Source organism: Palaemon carinicauda, chromosome 41 (assembly GCF_036898095.1).
Source record: "Palaemon carinicauda isolate YSFRI2023 chromosome 41, ASM3689809v2, whole genome shotgun sequence".
Lineage (NCBI taxonomy): Eukaryota > Metazoa > Arthropoda > Malacostraca > Decapoda > Palaemonidae > Palaemon > Palaemon carinicauda.
The window spans coordinates 60,329,060-60,343,421 of NC_090765.1; the positions used below are offsets into that span (position 1 = coordinate 60,329,060).

General features: G+C 40.4%; 3 protein-coding genes across 3 annotated transcripts; 2 read left to right on the top strand and 1 right to left on the bottom strand.

The window, feature by feature from the left end:
* The first annotated feature begins 116 nt into the window (after positions 1–116).
* On the top strand, positions 117–545 carry LOC137632448 (keratin-associated protein 4-11-like). Its single transcript, XM_068364379.1, has one exon. It carries the CDS (start codon positions 117–119, stop codon positions 543–545), a length of 429 nt encoding a protein of 142 aa, XP_068220480.1.
* A 4-nt stretch (positions 546–549) lies between these two features.
* Positions 550–5,343, bottom strand: LOC137632692 (uncharacterized). The gene is made up of 2 exons (XM_068364797.1): positions 1,116–5,343; positions 550–737 (listed from the first exon to the last, which is right to left on the bottom strand). Exon 1 carries the CDS (start codon positions 5,217–5,219, stop codon positions 1,827–1,829), a length of 3,393 nt encoding a protein of 1,130 aa, XP_068220898.1. The 5' UTR covers positions 5,220–5,343; the 3' UTR covers positions 550–737; positions 1,116–1,826.
* Positions 5,344–10,278: 4,935 nt separating this feature from the next.
* LOC137632449 (keratin-associated protein 4-4-like) lies at positions 10,279–10,752 on the top strand. The gene has a single exon (XM_068364380.1). The coding sequence runs from the start codon at positions 10,279–10,281 to the stop codon at positions 10,750–10,752; it is 474 nt and encodes a 157-aa protein (XP_068220481.1).
* The last annotated feature ends 3,610 nt before the right edge of the window (positions 10,753–14,362 follow it).

Consider the following 14,362-nt stretch of genomic DNA (forward strand, 5'->3'; position numbering starts at 1 on the left):
GAGATGTTGCAGAGCACAATATTGCAAGTCCAGATGTTGCAGAGCAGAATGTTGCAAAGCCAGAATGATTAAGTGTTGCAGAGCAGCATGTTGCAAGGCCAGTGTTGCAGAGCAGAATGTTGCAAGGCCAGAATGTTATAGAGCAGGATGTTGCAAGGAGAGATGTTGCAGAGCATAATGTTGCAAGGCCAAATGTTGCAGAGCAGAATGTTGCAAGGCCAGAATGTAACAGAGCAGGATGTTGCAAGGCCGAATATTACAGAGCAGGAGAATGTTGCAGAGCAGAATGTCGCAAGGTGAGATGTAGAGCAGAATGTTGCAATGCCAGACTGTTGCAGAGCAGAATGTTGCAATGCCAGACTGTTGCAGAGCAGAATGTCTCAAGGCCGAATGTTGCAGAGCAGAATGTCACAAGGCCGAATGTTGCAGAGCAGAATGTCGCGAGGCCGAATGTTGCAGAGCAGAATGTCGCGAGGCAAGATGTTGCAGAGCTGAGTTGTCGCGAGGCGAGATGTTGCAGAGCAGAATGTCGCAAGGCGAGATGATGCTATGGTAAAAATTATGAATTGACAATGAGGATTTAAACCAAAGACAAAGAAAACTATTGAGTTTAATAAGTGAAATTATAAATGTTGAACTGCCGTTTCTCGTCTTGAGAGGAAATCACCCGAAAAGCTGTCTTCGGATGTATGCACCACTTCCTCTCCACAGTAACTCATCTACCATATGTAAAGGACCTAAAATAATAATAAAAAAGAATTTACACCTCTTGAAAAAATCAATTTAACGTAAGAAATTAATCGACAAATTTAACGTGAAGGGAATGAAATTCAGCAAGCTAGCTTCGTGAAAACGTAAATTTCGTAAATGAACACTCGTTACTAAATAAGAAAAACAATATATAAATTACGTTCGTAGTTAATCTTAGTCAAAATGAAACACTATTGGTTTACAAACCAAAGGCACAAGTATAATGGTAATTATAATGCTAAAATCCTTTACTTTAATTTTTTCGACGTGTTGGCGACCATAATTTAAACTATAACAAGCGTAAATTATATCTAAGAAACAGATCAATCCTATTGAGCCTGCATAAGGTCTCTCAACTGACTTACGTTTCTTTAGATCCTGGTCTTTCGTGGATAGATGATAAGTCCAGTTGCTCGTGTTGCTTCTCTCCGAACATGAAGTCCTATCGCTCGGCCTAGGTGGAGTTTATCGCTCCATGACACTTGAAAACTTGAGGGTAAAAATGTCAGAAAATCTCCTTTCCGGACTGTTTTCTGTGTTGGTCTCTGACTCTACCCCGCTGGGAATCTGTCTTACTGCAATCTGCCCGCTCTGGATTCTGGACCGCTGAATATAAATACTCAAAAGGCACAGTGAGTGGATATTTAACTGTCAAACAGTCAGTTTAAAGAACTATTCAGGCTCAATAGTAAACAGTCGGAAATTATCCTATAGTCATAAAACAAATTACCATTAAACAAATGCCCATAGTTCCAACCACCACCAAAGTAAACAAAAGACACAATGTACTTTTCAATACAAACAAAAATATACGAAAAGCATAAAAATATTTCTTTACACTCCACACCAAGGGTTCTACATTTAATTTTTTGTTAAATGTAGAACTCTGGCATAACTAGAAAAAATTCAGCCTTTTCTTTTACATTCCAGGCCAAGGGTTCTACATTTATATCCTTAGTAAATGTAGGACTAATCCCAAATTATATATGAATATATATATATATAATTGTGAAATGAGCAAAATTATGTACAATTAATAAACCCAACTATGTACAGTTATGTTCCTGAAAGGTTCCTCAAATGTCACTGATCATACCTCGAGTCTTTTGCATGCTTTGCAGAGCAGCTTTCCTCTTGGGCCTCTCTTTATTCTGAGGCTTATCTTCCCCCAGGTTTGCCGTGGGATCGGTAGTATTAACAGAAATATGATCTGTCAATGTTTTAATATTTGATTGTGACATTTCCTTGCGCGTTAATATAGGGATTAAAGATGTGACGTGTCGTCGAACCATCTCCCTGTTTTTACCTTTAAGCAGAACAGCGTCAGTTACTTCATCAAGTACGTTAGTTTTAACGTCTTTAACAACTGCCAATGGGAAATTGGTAGGTTTGCAATTCTCCTCTTTTATCAGTACAATGTCCCCTACCTGTAATTTTTTGTGGGTAACCGGCTTATATCTACTTTTATCATTGACAGCCTGAGACATCAAATTATTCAAAAATTCTGCATTGTAGGTTTCTATCAAATGTGTGCGCACTTTCTTCAGTTTCTCATAACTTGTTCTTATGGTATCAATAGGGTCAGTGTTTAAAGACCAATCAGGATCATTGCTAGTGGGAAGCGGCTGCATGGCTGGAATAAGATTCAAAGATATTAAGTCCAAGCCATGTATTAACTTCTCTGGGGTAATAGGGTCTGGAATTACGTCATCACTGGTATCTCTTAGACCTTCCGAGAAAGCAATAGGCCTTCGATTAACCAGGTGAATAGTTTGTGAAACCACAAACTCAAAATCTCTGTATTGAAGAACATTTTTCTTGATTGAGCAATGAAGCAACTGACGGACCATCTTCACACATACTTCCACTAATCCCCCAAGAGGATGATGGCCTTTAAAATATTGCTCAAATTTTAATGGCCGTACTCCTTGTTCTTCAAAAAAATTCTGGGTTTCTGGATCATTCAGAAAGTCAGTAATTATGTTAGCTCCTGCAACTAAGGATGAACCAAGATCAGATAAACATAATTCAGGCACTCCATATTCAAATGAATGAAGCTGTAAAGCTCTAATGAACTCACCTGAGGTCATGTCAAGACAAACTTTTAAATTAATAGCCCTAGACCAGAGGCAAGTTATGCAAAGAATCCAGACTTTCACCTTTTTGCCATTGTAAAGTACAAAGTAAGGGCCTATGTGATCTATGAATATAGTACGAAAGGGAACACTAGGTGGTTCTTGTCTGAATAACCTGTAGGGAGATTGATTTAGTTTAATAGCTCTCTGCTTCAGTTTTCTACAAAGTATGCATTCTTGCAGGATGCGTTTCACAACAGAGAAACAGTGTGGAATCCAAAATTGTCTTCTTAATTCAGACAAAACCTTGTAACAGCCTGAGTGATACATTTTCTCATGCAAATCTAAAACAATTAATTTTGTGATGTAGCTATCCTTAGGAAGCAAAACAGGAAATCTATAATTCTTATCATTTTTCCATCTTGAGAATTTGCTTTTCACTCTTAGAATTCCCTCATTATCAGGATATACATCGAGTTGGTTAACAATGTTTGGGATATCTTTAACGAACGTAGAACCACTGTCAAAATACCTGAATATCTCGGGAAAATAAATGTGCTGTTCTATTCTAATTATGTAATTCATTGCCTTGGCATACAAGTTTTCGTCAAGAACTCTCAGGTTTCCATACCTCTCAGGATACCTGGAGTAAAGTTTGCATTTTAGGCTCTCAATAAACTTAAACACGTACCTATAAACAGATACAAGCCTAGACAAACTGGAAAATTTGTTTACAGTCACCAAGTGCTCTGGTTCTCCCTTAGCGGCTGCACCAGTAATAATTTGGCCGGATTTGAAAGACGCAGAACACCCACCTGTTGATGCTAAATGTTCTGCACATTCCTCTTCGGTGGAGCCGAAATTAATTTGATTGTAATTCTCCGAAACAACATCCCCTGATTTTGCCCTGGGGTTTGGTACAATGATATTGATTATATCACTGCGACTTGAATAGAAGTTAGCAGATTCTTTCAAAAACACTGGCCCAGAGAGGAAATTAGACTTAACGGTAGTTTTATATGAAGCTACACGAGTGACAAGGTCAGCTGGATTTTCAATACCTGAAACAAATTGAAATCTTATAGGATGCATCTCACACAAGGTAATTAAATGTTCTAACCTATTACGGATAAAGGTGCTGTGTTTATGCATCTTATCTAATTTATAACAATGGGAATTAATCCAGGATAAGGATACCAAGCTATCAGAAAACAAATGGAGTTCTTTTATGTTGATTGCTTCAACACATGAGGGCCCAGTTAATTCCTTATAGGTATCTATTAACACTTCTGCACCCAAAGTAATGGCCTGAAACTCAAGGGAAGGCATGCTCTTCCCAGATAATTGCTTATTCACAAAACGGTTCTTAGCTAGAACAAAGTTCACTTCTAATGACTGGATATCCTGAATAAAGATAACAGTTCCGTATATATCCTTACTACTATCTGTAAAGGCAATCAGTTTATATTCTCCATTTCTCTGGCCAACAAATCTTCTAATTCCGAGGCTGGGAGAGGAATTTGCTTGTCGACATATGTTTTTCCATTCTTTAATTTCTACATCCGGCAATTTGGAGTCCCAGGTATAGGACGAATCACATTGTAATTTATGTAGAAAGAGTCGTGCTCGATTCAGAATGGGCAAAGTAAAGCCAAATACATCATAGTGACTGGCAATAGTTTTCAAAACATTCCTCTTTGTATTTGCCTCACCATCTAAAACTAGAGGCTTAGTGGATAGGGTATCATCAACTCTATCCCATAAGAGCCCCAATAATTTGACTGATCTGCTAGTTTTCTCTCCAGAGCTGTTATCAATTTCCTCTTGAATTTCAGTATCATTTGTTACAAACTGCTGAAGATAAAATTTATAGGGCTCAAATATTCCTTTTAACTCTTGAAAGGCCCACTTCAATTTTTCACTATTATTTGCAGTAATACTGCCATTATCCATATATATTAATGAATAAATGTGTCTTTTAAGCAAATTTACCTGGTCATCATCATCAGTGTCAATCATCAAAATCTTATAAAGTCCAAGTAATAATATGCAAGGGGAACAAACAAGACCAAATGGAAGTCTTAAGCTACGATATGCAACAATACTGTAATCTCCTTTTTGTACATTACGATGCCATAGAAAAAGTAACTTGCTGGAATCTAGATCAGAGAGGCATATGTTGAGAAAGGCTTTTTTAATATCAAAACACAGGAGTTTGGAATCAAAGCGTAGCTGTAATAAAGCTGTGGTGATCTTTTGGTTTAAACAAGGTCCACTCAACATGGCTTGATTGTGACTCATGGTTACTCCCTGTAAAGGATTATTTTCACATAAATTAGATAAAAATACTACTCGACATTTTGTAGTGTCACGTTCTGGTTTAAATACTGCCATGTGGGCCAAGAAACTGTGATTTGGATTTTCCTCCAAGTACTGATCAAGGTTGTCAATTCTTTCTATAATGCCTTGTTCAGATTGCTCTCTAAAGCATTGGTCGATTAATTTCAACTTTACTCCATCACCCTTAGAGTATCTTTGGAAATTTGAGTTTAGAATTTTAGTAGCTAGATTTTTATTTTGCCCTAGCAAATGTTTCACTTTGTGATTCCAGATTAATGGCATAATTAACCTGCCGTCTTCATTACGCCTTGTATTTTGAAGAACATAATTTATTATTCTTTCGTTTTCAACTACCTTACCGGGAAATATTTGCGTGTCATAATTCAAGGTATCTGTACAACACTTATCAAGGATCTCTTGAGTAGCTCTTTCCAAGGAAGCATAATTGATTCTCCCCGCATCGTTCACTATTGCTATCTTGCCTTCACTTTCTGTCAGATCATCACAATCTAGGAGAGGATCTAAAGAATTATGACTTGAAAGGGCAAGATCCTCACATGTATACAAAGGCACTTCAGCTTTTGTCTGTTCTTCCCCAAAGCAAGGAGGGAGGTGCTTCAAATTGCTCCTAATTTGATCTGTGTTACCCACTAGCATTACACCTGCAGCAGTCAAGGAATAAACCGACGGTGCATCATTCTCATTACCCCCAAATGAAACTGTTGTTTCAGGAAGACAATAAGCAAAATTTGACCCGAGAATAAAATCTATGTTATTAATTTCATCTTTTCCGTCCTTCAAGAAGTCATCCGCCAAGGAATATCTCCTGTTCATAAATTCCCGAACAATTTTCTGCAAGCCAGGCAATTTCAATGAAGTGTGAATAGATGGCACACCCGTTGCTTCAATCTCGTAAATATGATCTCCAATCGTCAAAGGCACTCTGTAAGACTTTGTATGATAAACTTTGGAAGAGTTAAATCCATTGATTTTGATTCTGAGATCAGAATTTATGACAGGCAAGTTTTCATACTTTGCCCTCTCCTCTAATATGAAGTTTGACTGACACCCGCTGTCCCTCATGCAACGAATCTTTGTCTCTCCCTGAAGGATGCAAGAAAAGGTAGGAAGTATTGCGTGGCTACAGTCTGTGACTTTGAACGACTCAGAAAATCTCTCAACAAATATCATGCTTGAATTACTCTCCTTCACAACTCGATCACTTTGTTTAGAATTTTCCTTTTTCAATTTTACATTAATTTGACCACTATCCCTCAGGACTCCACTGCTTTCTTGGCCCATGCATAGAAATCTGAAGTGCCAAGCGCCACAATCGCAACGTTTCCGGAAGTGAAATTTGCAGGTATCCTCATTATGATCCAACCTGCCGCATTTTATACAAGCCTTCAAATTTCTTAGCTTGTTGATTTTTAACCTAGGTTCAGGATACTTTTCACATTTGTGAATGGGATGTGAGGAGTCACCATCCTCATTACATAAAGGACACACTTTGAAAACGTTCAGTGACGGGCCTGTTTGGTAATCAACATTTGCAGCAAAACTTGTAGCTCTCTTAGGACAAAGTTCTCTTGCTTTCTGTTTAATTTTATACTGTCGTTGACTGGTTAAATACCTTTCAGTGGCTTCAAAAAATTTATCTGCTATCTGATTCAAAGATGGCCTGGTTTCGTTGGTGATATGAATTAAATGAGATTGGAAGTTCTCATTTAAACCATGCCAGGCAAAATACTGTAAAATATCTTCTGAAGTTATTTTTAAAGCGCTAATGGATCCGCAAATAGAATTAATTTTCCCTATGTACTCAAACGGTTCTGTATTGTAATCAAGTTTCAGATTCGACATTTGTTTGATGACATTGAATTTTCTAGTGACGGGAGAGGCTAAAGCATTCAACAAAAGATCTCTTGCTACGTTATAAGAATGCTGTATGCTGTCCAGGGAATTTATCAAAGACAAGGCACGCCCTGAAATTTGCTGTTTCAAAAGTAAAAATTTATCGTAGTCAGAATAATTGAAGCGTTTCGTCGTATCTTCAAATTGCTGAAAAAACCTAATAAGATCCTCTCCCTCTTCACTTTTGAATTTAGGTAAAGGGGCAGTTGCGCTCTTAAGCATGCTGTTCAATGTGCTTCCAGAAACTTCCAGACTGGAATGATTTGGACTGGATGTAGCTAGATGAGACAGAGTAGACAAACATTCATTGATCCTATCTTCATACTTACAACATTCTTCAATTTCTATATCATTTTCAGCTATGGCTTTCGTTTCATCCTCTGAGTTTAATTCCCATTTCAGGGTTCGAATGACCGAGTCGGCCTTTTCAAGCTCATCCTGGAGTCTTTTCAATTTACTAACAAGGCAGTTTCTCTCCCGAGGAGTGTTATTACCAAAACTGTCTAATTCAGAATGAATACGGTTGACCTGTCCTCGATAGTTAGCCCTAGAGCTAATCAGAAATTTCAAGTCTTTTGACATGCCTGCAATCCCCTTACAAACCTAATGAAATGAATATAATCTAGAAAGTCACAAATGACTCATTCAAAAAAAAATTGAACTAGACCTCCCGACAGAAACTGCTTAAGGGGCACAATGAAAAGTCGTTAAGACCTCTAAGTTAAAGTAACCAGTTGTTAAAAAACAACCCTAAATCACCAAAACAAATTCGAATGGCCGAGCGGATAAGAAAACAAAGGACGGAGAAACGGCAACAACTAGCAAATAACCAACAAGTCCCTGTTCGGGCGCCATATGGTAAAAATTATGAATTGACAATGAGGATTTAAACCAAAGACAAAGAAAACTATTGAGTTTAATAAGTGAAATTATAAATGTTGAACTGCCGTTTCTCGTCTTGAGAGGAAATCACCCGAAAAGCTGTCTTCGGATGTATGCACCACTTCCTCTCCACAGTAACTCATCTACCATATGTAAAGGACCTAAAATAATAATAAAAAAGAATTTACACCTCTTGAAAAAATCAATTTAACGTAAGAAATTAATCGACAAATTTAACGTGAAGGGAATGAAATTCAGCAAGCTAGCTTCGTGAAAACGTAAATTTCGTAAATGAACACTCGTTACTAAATAAGAAAAACAATATATAAATTACGTTCGTAGTTAATCTTAGTCAAAATGAAACACTATTGGTTTACAAACCAAAGGCACAAGTATAATGGTAATTATAATGCTAAAATCCTTTACTTTAATTTTTTCGACGTGTTGGCGACCATAATTTAAACTATAACAAGCGTAAATTATATCTAAGAAACAGATCAATCCTATTGAGCCTGCATAAGGTCTCTCAACTGACTTACGTTTCTTTAGATCCTGGTCTTTCGTGGATAGATGATAAGTCCAGTTGCTCGTGTTGCTTCTCTCCGAACATGAAGTCCTATCGCTCGGCCTAGGTGGAGTTTATCGCTCCATGACACTTGAAAACTTGAGGGTAAAAATGTCAGAAAATCTCCTTTCCGGACTGTTTTCTGTGTTGGTCTCTGACTCTACCCCGCTGGGAATCTGTCTTACTGCAATCTGCCCGCTCTGGATTCTGGACCGCTGAATATAAATACTCAAAAGGCACAGTGAGTGGATATTTAACTGTCAAACAGTCAGTTTAAAGAACTATTCAGGCTCAATAGTAAACAGTCGGAAATTATCCTATAGTCATAAAACAAATTACCATTAAACAAATGCCCATAGTTCCAACCACCACCAAAGTAAACAAAAGACACAATGTACTTTTCAATACAAACAAAAATATACGAAAAGCATAAAAATATTTCTTTACACTCCACACCAAGGGTTCTACATTTAATTTTTTGTTAAATGTAGAACTCTGGCATAACTAGAAAAAATTCAGCCTTTTCTTTTACAGATGCAGAGCAGAATGTCGCAAGGCGAGATGATGCAGAGCAGAATGTTGCAAGGTGAGATGTTGCAGAGCACAATGTTACAAGGTGAGATGTTGCAGAGCACAATGTTGCAAGATGAGATGTTGCAGAGCACAATGTTGCAAGATGAGATGTTGCAGAGCACAGTCTTGCAAGTCCAGATGTTGCAGAGCAGAATGTTGCAAAGCCAGAATGATTGAGAAGTGTTGCAGTGAAGCATGTTGCAAGGTGAGATGTTGCAGAGCAGAATGTTGCAAGGCCAGTGTTGCAGAGCAGAATGGCGCAAGGCCAAAGTGTTGCAGAGCAGAATGTTGCAAGTTGAGATGTTGCAGAGCAGCATGTTGCAAGGCCAGTGTTGCAGAGCAGAATGTTACAGAGCAGGATGTTGCAAGGCCGAATGTTGCAAGATGAGATGTTGCAGAGCACAATATTGCAAGTCCAGATGTTGCAGAGCAGAATGTTGCAAAACCAGAATGATTGAGAAGTGTTGCAAGGCCAGTGTTGCAGAGCAGAATGTTACAGAGCAGGATGTTGCAAGGCCGAATGTTGCAAGGCGAGATGTTGCAGAGCATAATGTTGCAAGGCCAGATGTTGCAGAGCAGAATGTTGCAAGGCCAGAATGTAACAGAGCAGGATGTTGCAAGGCCGAATATTACAGAGCAGGAGAATGTTGCAGAGCAGAATGTCGCAAGGTGAGATGATGTAGAGCAGAATGTTGCAATGCCACTGTTGCAGAGCAGAATGTTGCAATGCCAGACTGTTGCAGAGCAGAATGTCTCAAGGCCGAATGTTGCAGAGCAGAATGTCTCAAGCCCGAATGTTGCAGAGCAGAATGTCACAAGGCCGAATGTTGTTGCAGAGCAGAGATGTCGCGAGGCGAGATGTTGCAGAGCTGAGATGTCGCGAGGCGATGTTGCAGAGCAGAATGTCGCAAGGCGAGATGATGCAGAGCAGAATGTCGCAAGGTGAGATGTTGCAGAGCACAATGTTGCAAGATGAGATGTTGCAGAGCAGTCTTGCAAGTCCAGATGTTGCAGAGCAGAATGTTGTAAAGCCAGAATGATTGAGAAGTGTTGCAGAGCAGCATGTTGCAAGGTGAGTGTTGCAGAGAGAAGTGTTGCAGAGCAGCATGTTGCAAGGTGAGTGTTGCAGAGCAGCATGTTGCAAGGTGAGATGTTGCAAGGCCAGTGTTGCAGAGCAGAATGTTGCAAGGCCAAAGTGTTGCAGAGCATAATGTTGCAAGGCCAGTGTTGCAGAGCAGAATGTTGCAAGGCCAGTGTTGCAGAGCAGAATGTTACAGAGCAGGATGTTGTAAGGCCAAATGTTGCAAGATGAGATGTTGCCGAGCACAATATTGCAAGTCCAGATGTTGCAAAGCCAGAATGATTGAGAAGTGTTGCAGAGCAGCATGTTGCAAGGTGAGTGTTGCAGAGCAGCATATTGCAAGGCCAGTGTTGCAGAGCAGAATGTTGCAAGGAGAGACAGCAGAATGTTGCCAGGCCAGAATGTTGCCAGGCCAGATGTTGCAGAGCAGAATGTCGCCAGGCCAGATGTTGCTAGATGTTGCAGAGCAGAATGTCGCCAGGCCAGATGTTGCTAGATGTTGCAGAGCAGAATGTCGCCAGGCCAGATGTTGCAGAGCAGAATGTCGCCAGGCCAGACTGTTGCAGAGCTGAATGTCGCCAGGCCAGACTGTTACAGAGCAGGATGTCGCAAGGCCGAATGATGCAGAGCAGAATGTCGCAAGGCGAGATGTTGCAGAGCAGAATTTTACAAGGCAGAATGTTGCAGAGCAGAACTTCGCGAGGCAAGATGTTGCAGAGCAGCATGTTGCAAGGCCAGTGTTGCAGAGCAGCATGTTGCAAGGCAAGATGTTGCAGAGCAGAATGTTGCAAGGCGAGATGTTGCAGAGCAGAATTGTAATGCCAGATGTTGCAGAGCAGAATGTTGCAAGGCCAGTGTTCCGGAGCAGAATGTCGCAAGGCCGAATGTTGCAGAGCAGAATGTCGGGAGGAGATGTTGCAGAGCAGAATGTTGCAGGGCAGCACGTCGCAGATGTAGCAGGGCAGCATGTCGCAAGGCCAGATGTTGCAGGGCAGAATGTTGCAAGGCCAGATGTTGCAGAGCAGAATGTTGCAAGGCCAGAATGTAACAGAGCAGGATGTTGCAAGGCCGAATATTACAGAGCAGGAGAATGTTGCAGAGCAGAATGTCGCAAGGTGAGATGTTGTAGAGCAGAATGTTTCAATGCCAGACTGTTGCAGAGCAGAATGTCTCAAGGCCAGACTGTTGCAGAGCAGAATGTCTCGAGGCCAGACTGTTGCAGAGCAGAATGTCTCGAAGCCGAATGTTGCAGAGCAGAATGTCGCGAGGCGAGATGCTGCAGAGCAGAATGTCGCGAGGCGAGATGCTGCAGAGCAGAATGTCGCGAGGCGAGATGCTGCAGAGCAGAATGTCGCGAGGCGAGATGCTGCAGAGCAGAATGTCGCGAGGCGAGATGATGCAGAGCAGAATGTCGCGAGGCGAGATGCTGCAGAGCAGAATGTCGCGAGGCGAGATGATGCAGAGCAGAATGTCGCGAGGCGAGATGATGCAGAGCAGAATGTCGCAAGGCGAGATGATGCAGAGCAGAATGTCGCTAGGCGAGATGATGCAGAGCAGAATGTCGCTAGGCGAGATGATGCAGAGCAGAATGTCGCTAGGCGAGATGATGCAGAGCAGAATGTCGCAAGGCGAGATGATGCAGAGCAGAATGTCGCTAGGCGAGATGATGCAGAGCAGAATGTCGCTAGGCGAGATGATGCAGAGCAGAATGTCGCAAGGCGAGATGATGCACAGCAGAATGTCGCTAGGCGAGATGATGCAGAGCAGAATGTCGCAAGGCGAGATGATGCAGAGCAGAATGTCGCAAGGCGAGATGTTGCAGAGCAGAATGTTGCAAGGCCCAATGTTGCAGAGCAGAATGTCGCGAGGCGAGATGTTGCAGCGCAGAATGTTGCAGGGCAGAGCGTCGCCAGGCCAGAATGTTGCAGGGCAGAGCGTCGCCAGGCCAGAATGTTGCAGGGCAGAGCGTCGCCAGGCCAGAATGTTGCAGGGCAGAGCGTCGCCAGGCCAGAATGTTGCAGGGCAGAGCGTCGCCAGGCCAGAATGTTGCAGGGCAGAGCGTCGCCAGGCCAGAATGTTGCAGGGCAGAGCGTCGCCAGGCCAGAATGTTGCAGGGCAGAGCGTCGCCAGGCCAGAATGTTGCAGGGCAGAGCGTCGCCAGGCCAGAATGTTGCAGGGCAGAGCGTCGCCAGGCCAGAATGTTGCAGGGCAGAGCGTCGCCAGGCCAGAATGGTGCAGAGCAGAGCGTCGCCAGGCCAGAATGGTGCAGAGCAGAGCGTCGCCAGGCCAGAATGGTGCAGAGCAGAGCGTCGCCAGGCAGATGTTGCAGAGCAGAGCGTCGCCAGGCCAGAATGTTGCAAGGCCAGCTGGTGCAAGGCCAGATTTTGTAGAGCACATGTTGCAGAGAAGAAATGTTGCAGATCCATATTGCAAAGAAATGTTGAAATGACAAAGATGTTGCAGAGCAGTGTAGCTCAGGTGAGAGATGTTGCAGACATGTCCTAAAGGGCAGATGTATGACTATTGCAAAGAATTTGCAGTGCCCCTTATGTAAACACGAGTGGCAGCTTTAGGAAAGCTGATTAGTGAAGTTCTTAAAACATCCCCATAACTTGGGGTAAATATTGTTTGTTCAATCTGGGATTATTGCGAAGATGGGTGTATATTCAGAGGTGTTGGTGCAATTGGCGGTGTTGTAGAAGGAATTAGAGAGGGTATTCCGGAGTGTAGAGTGGTGGCGTTCCATGCAGCAGATGTCCTGTTCTTCTCATACCAACTCTTCCCTACTGCTGTAAGGTACTCCATTTTTTTAGTTGTTTTCTAAGCACCTTCCATCTCTATTTCATTCTTCCAAGCAGGAGAAAGTGTTTGCCCTGAAATTAAGTTTTTTCTGATCAATGTAAAAAATTCACAAGAAATATAGCTGTGTATTATGATTAACTTTCCTCAAAGGAAATTTTCTGAATAAAGTTAAATTTCACAAGAAATATAATTTATTTAAATTTCACAAGAAATATAATTTATTGAAGCTGTGTATTTATGATTCTTTTAAAAATAAAGGCTTTTTGTTTTATACAATGAAGTTTCCATTTCCTGACTGGAGTTTTTAACATCTTAAAAAAATACATTTGTAAAATGTTTTTGTATCTTTTGCAGCTCAAGTACATAAATATATATTGGAAAAGAAAAGTATAAAAGAAACTCATATCCCATACATTCACTATCGACTATACTAGTCAGGAATTTAGTGTAAAAATATAAATATATAGTTATAAAGTACTAAACCTTTTATTTGCATGGGAAGAAGATAAAGAGTCCCCATCTCTAGTGGTGGTTGTTGTGGTCTTGCTCGGTTGACGTTTTGAAAAGTAACACGATGAACATCTCTATTAGAAGAAACCATAATCCATTAAACTTCTTCTAAACTTGGTGGCGATTTTGGATTAGATCGAAATCCGTTGCATGTTAGTTTTCCCTACATTCCCCCAGCTTGACCTGCATACCTCTGAAATTTAAAAAGTTCTTTATTAAATTGTTACATTTTAAATTATCTAACAATTATACTGGCAGGAAATACAAAACAATTTAAGAAACCATTTAGTTCCCTTATATAACGGGTCATTTTTACAACCAACCATGTTTTATCCTACTAAATTTTTAACATGAAATGTTTCAAAATCTAATATATAATTGAATTTAGAGTAAACTGTGAGCACATTTACTTAAATTCATTTTATCTACATCAATTTTATTACTATATGTTGTAAAAGAAAAATTAAGCTTAAGCTTAACATTAATATCGAGATTAAAAAATCAAATAATAAATGCAAAATTCAATCAATATATACATTAAAATGTTTCAAAATCCAACTATTATCAATATAACCTGAATTGGATTTATTGCAAAAACTCGTCTCCCCAATCTATAAAAGTTCTTGCGTTAAAGTACATATTAAAAATCAAAGCATGTGTGAATTTGGGTAGTGAATTGCTGACAATTCCATTGCATTTTAAATACTCACTATGAAAAGGCACATGAAATATTTGCCGCATAGCGTAGAACTTTATTCGAATAAAGCATTTTGCTAACCCTAGTTGTCAAACCTAACGCAACAAAGGGAAATCGGTGTAGACAAACGAGAAAAAATTAATACGGTGAAATGATATTTGTTCCTTGCATTC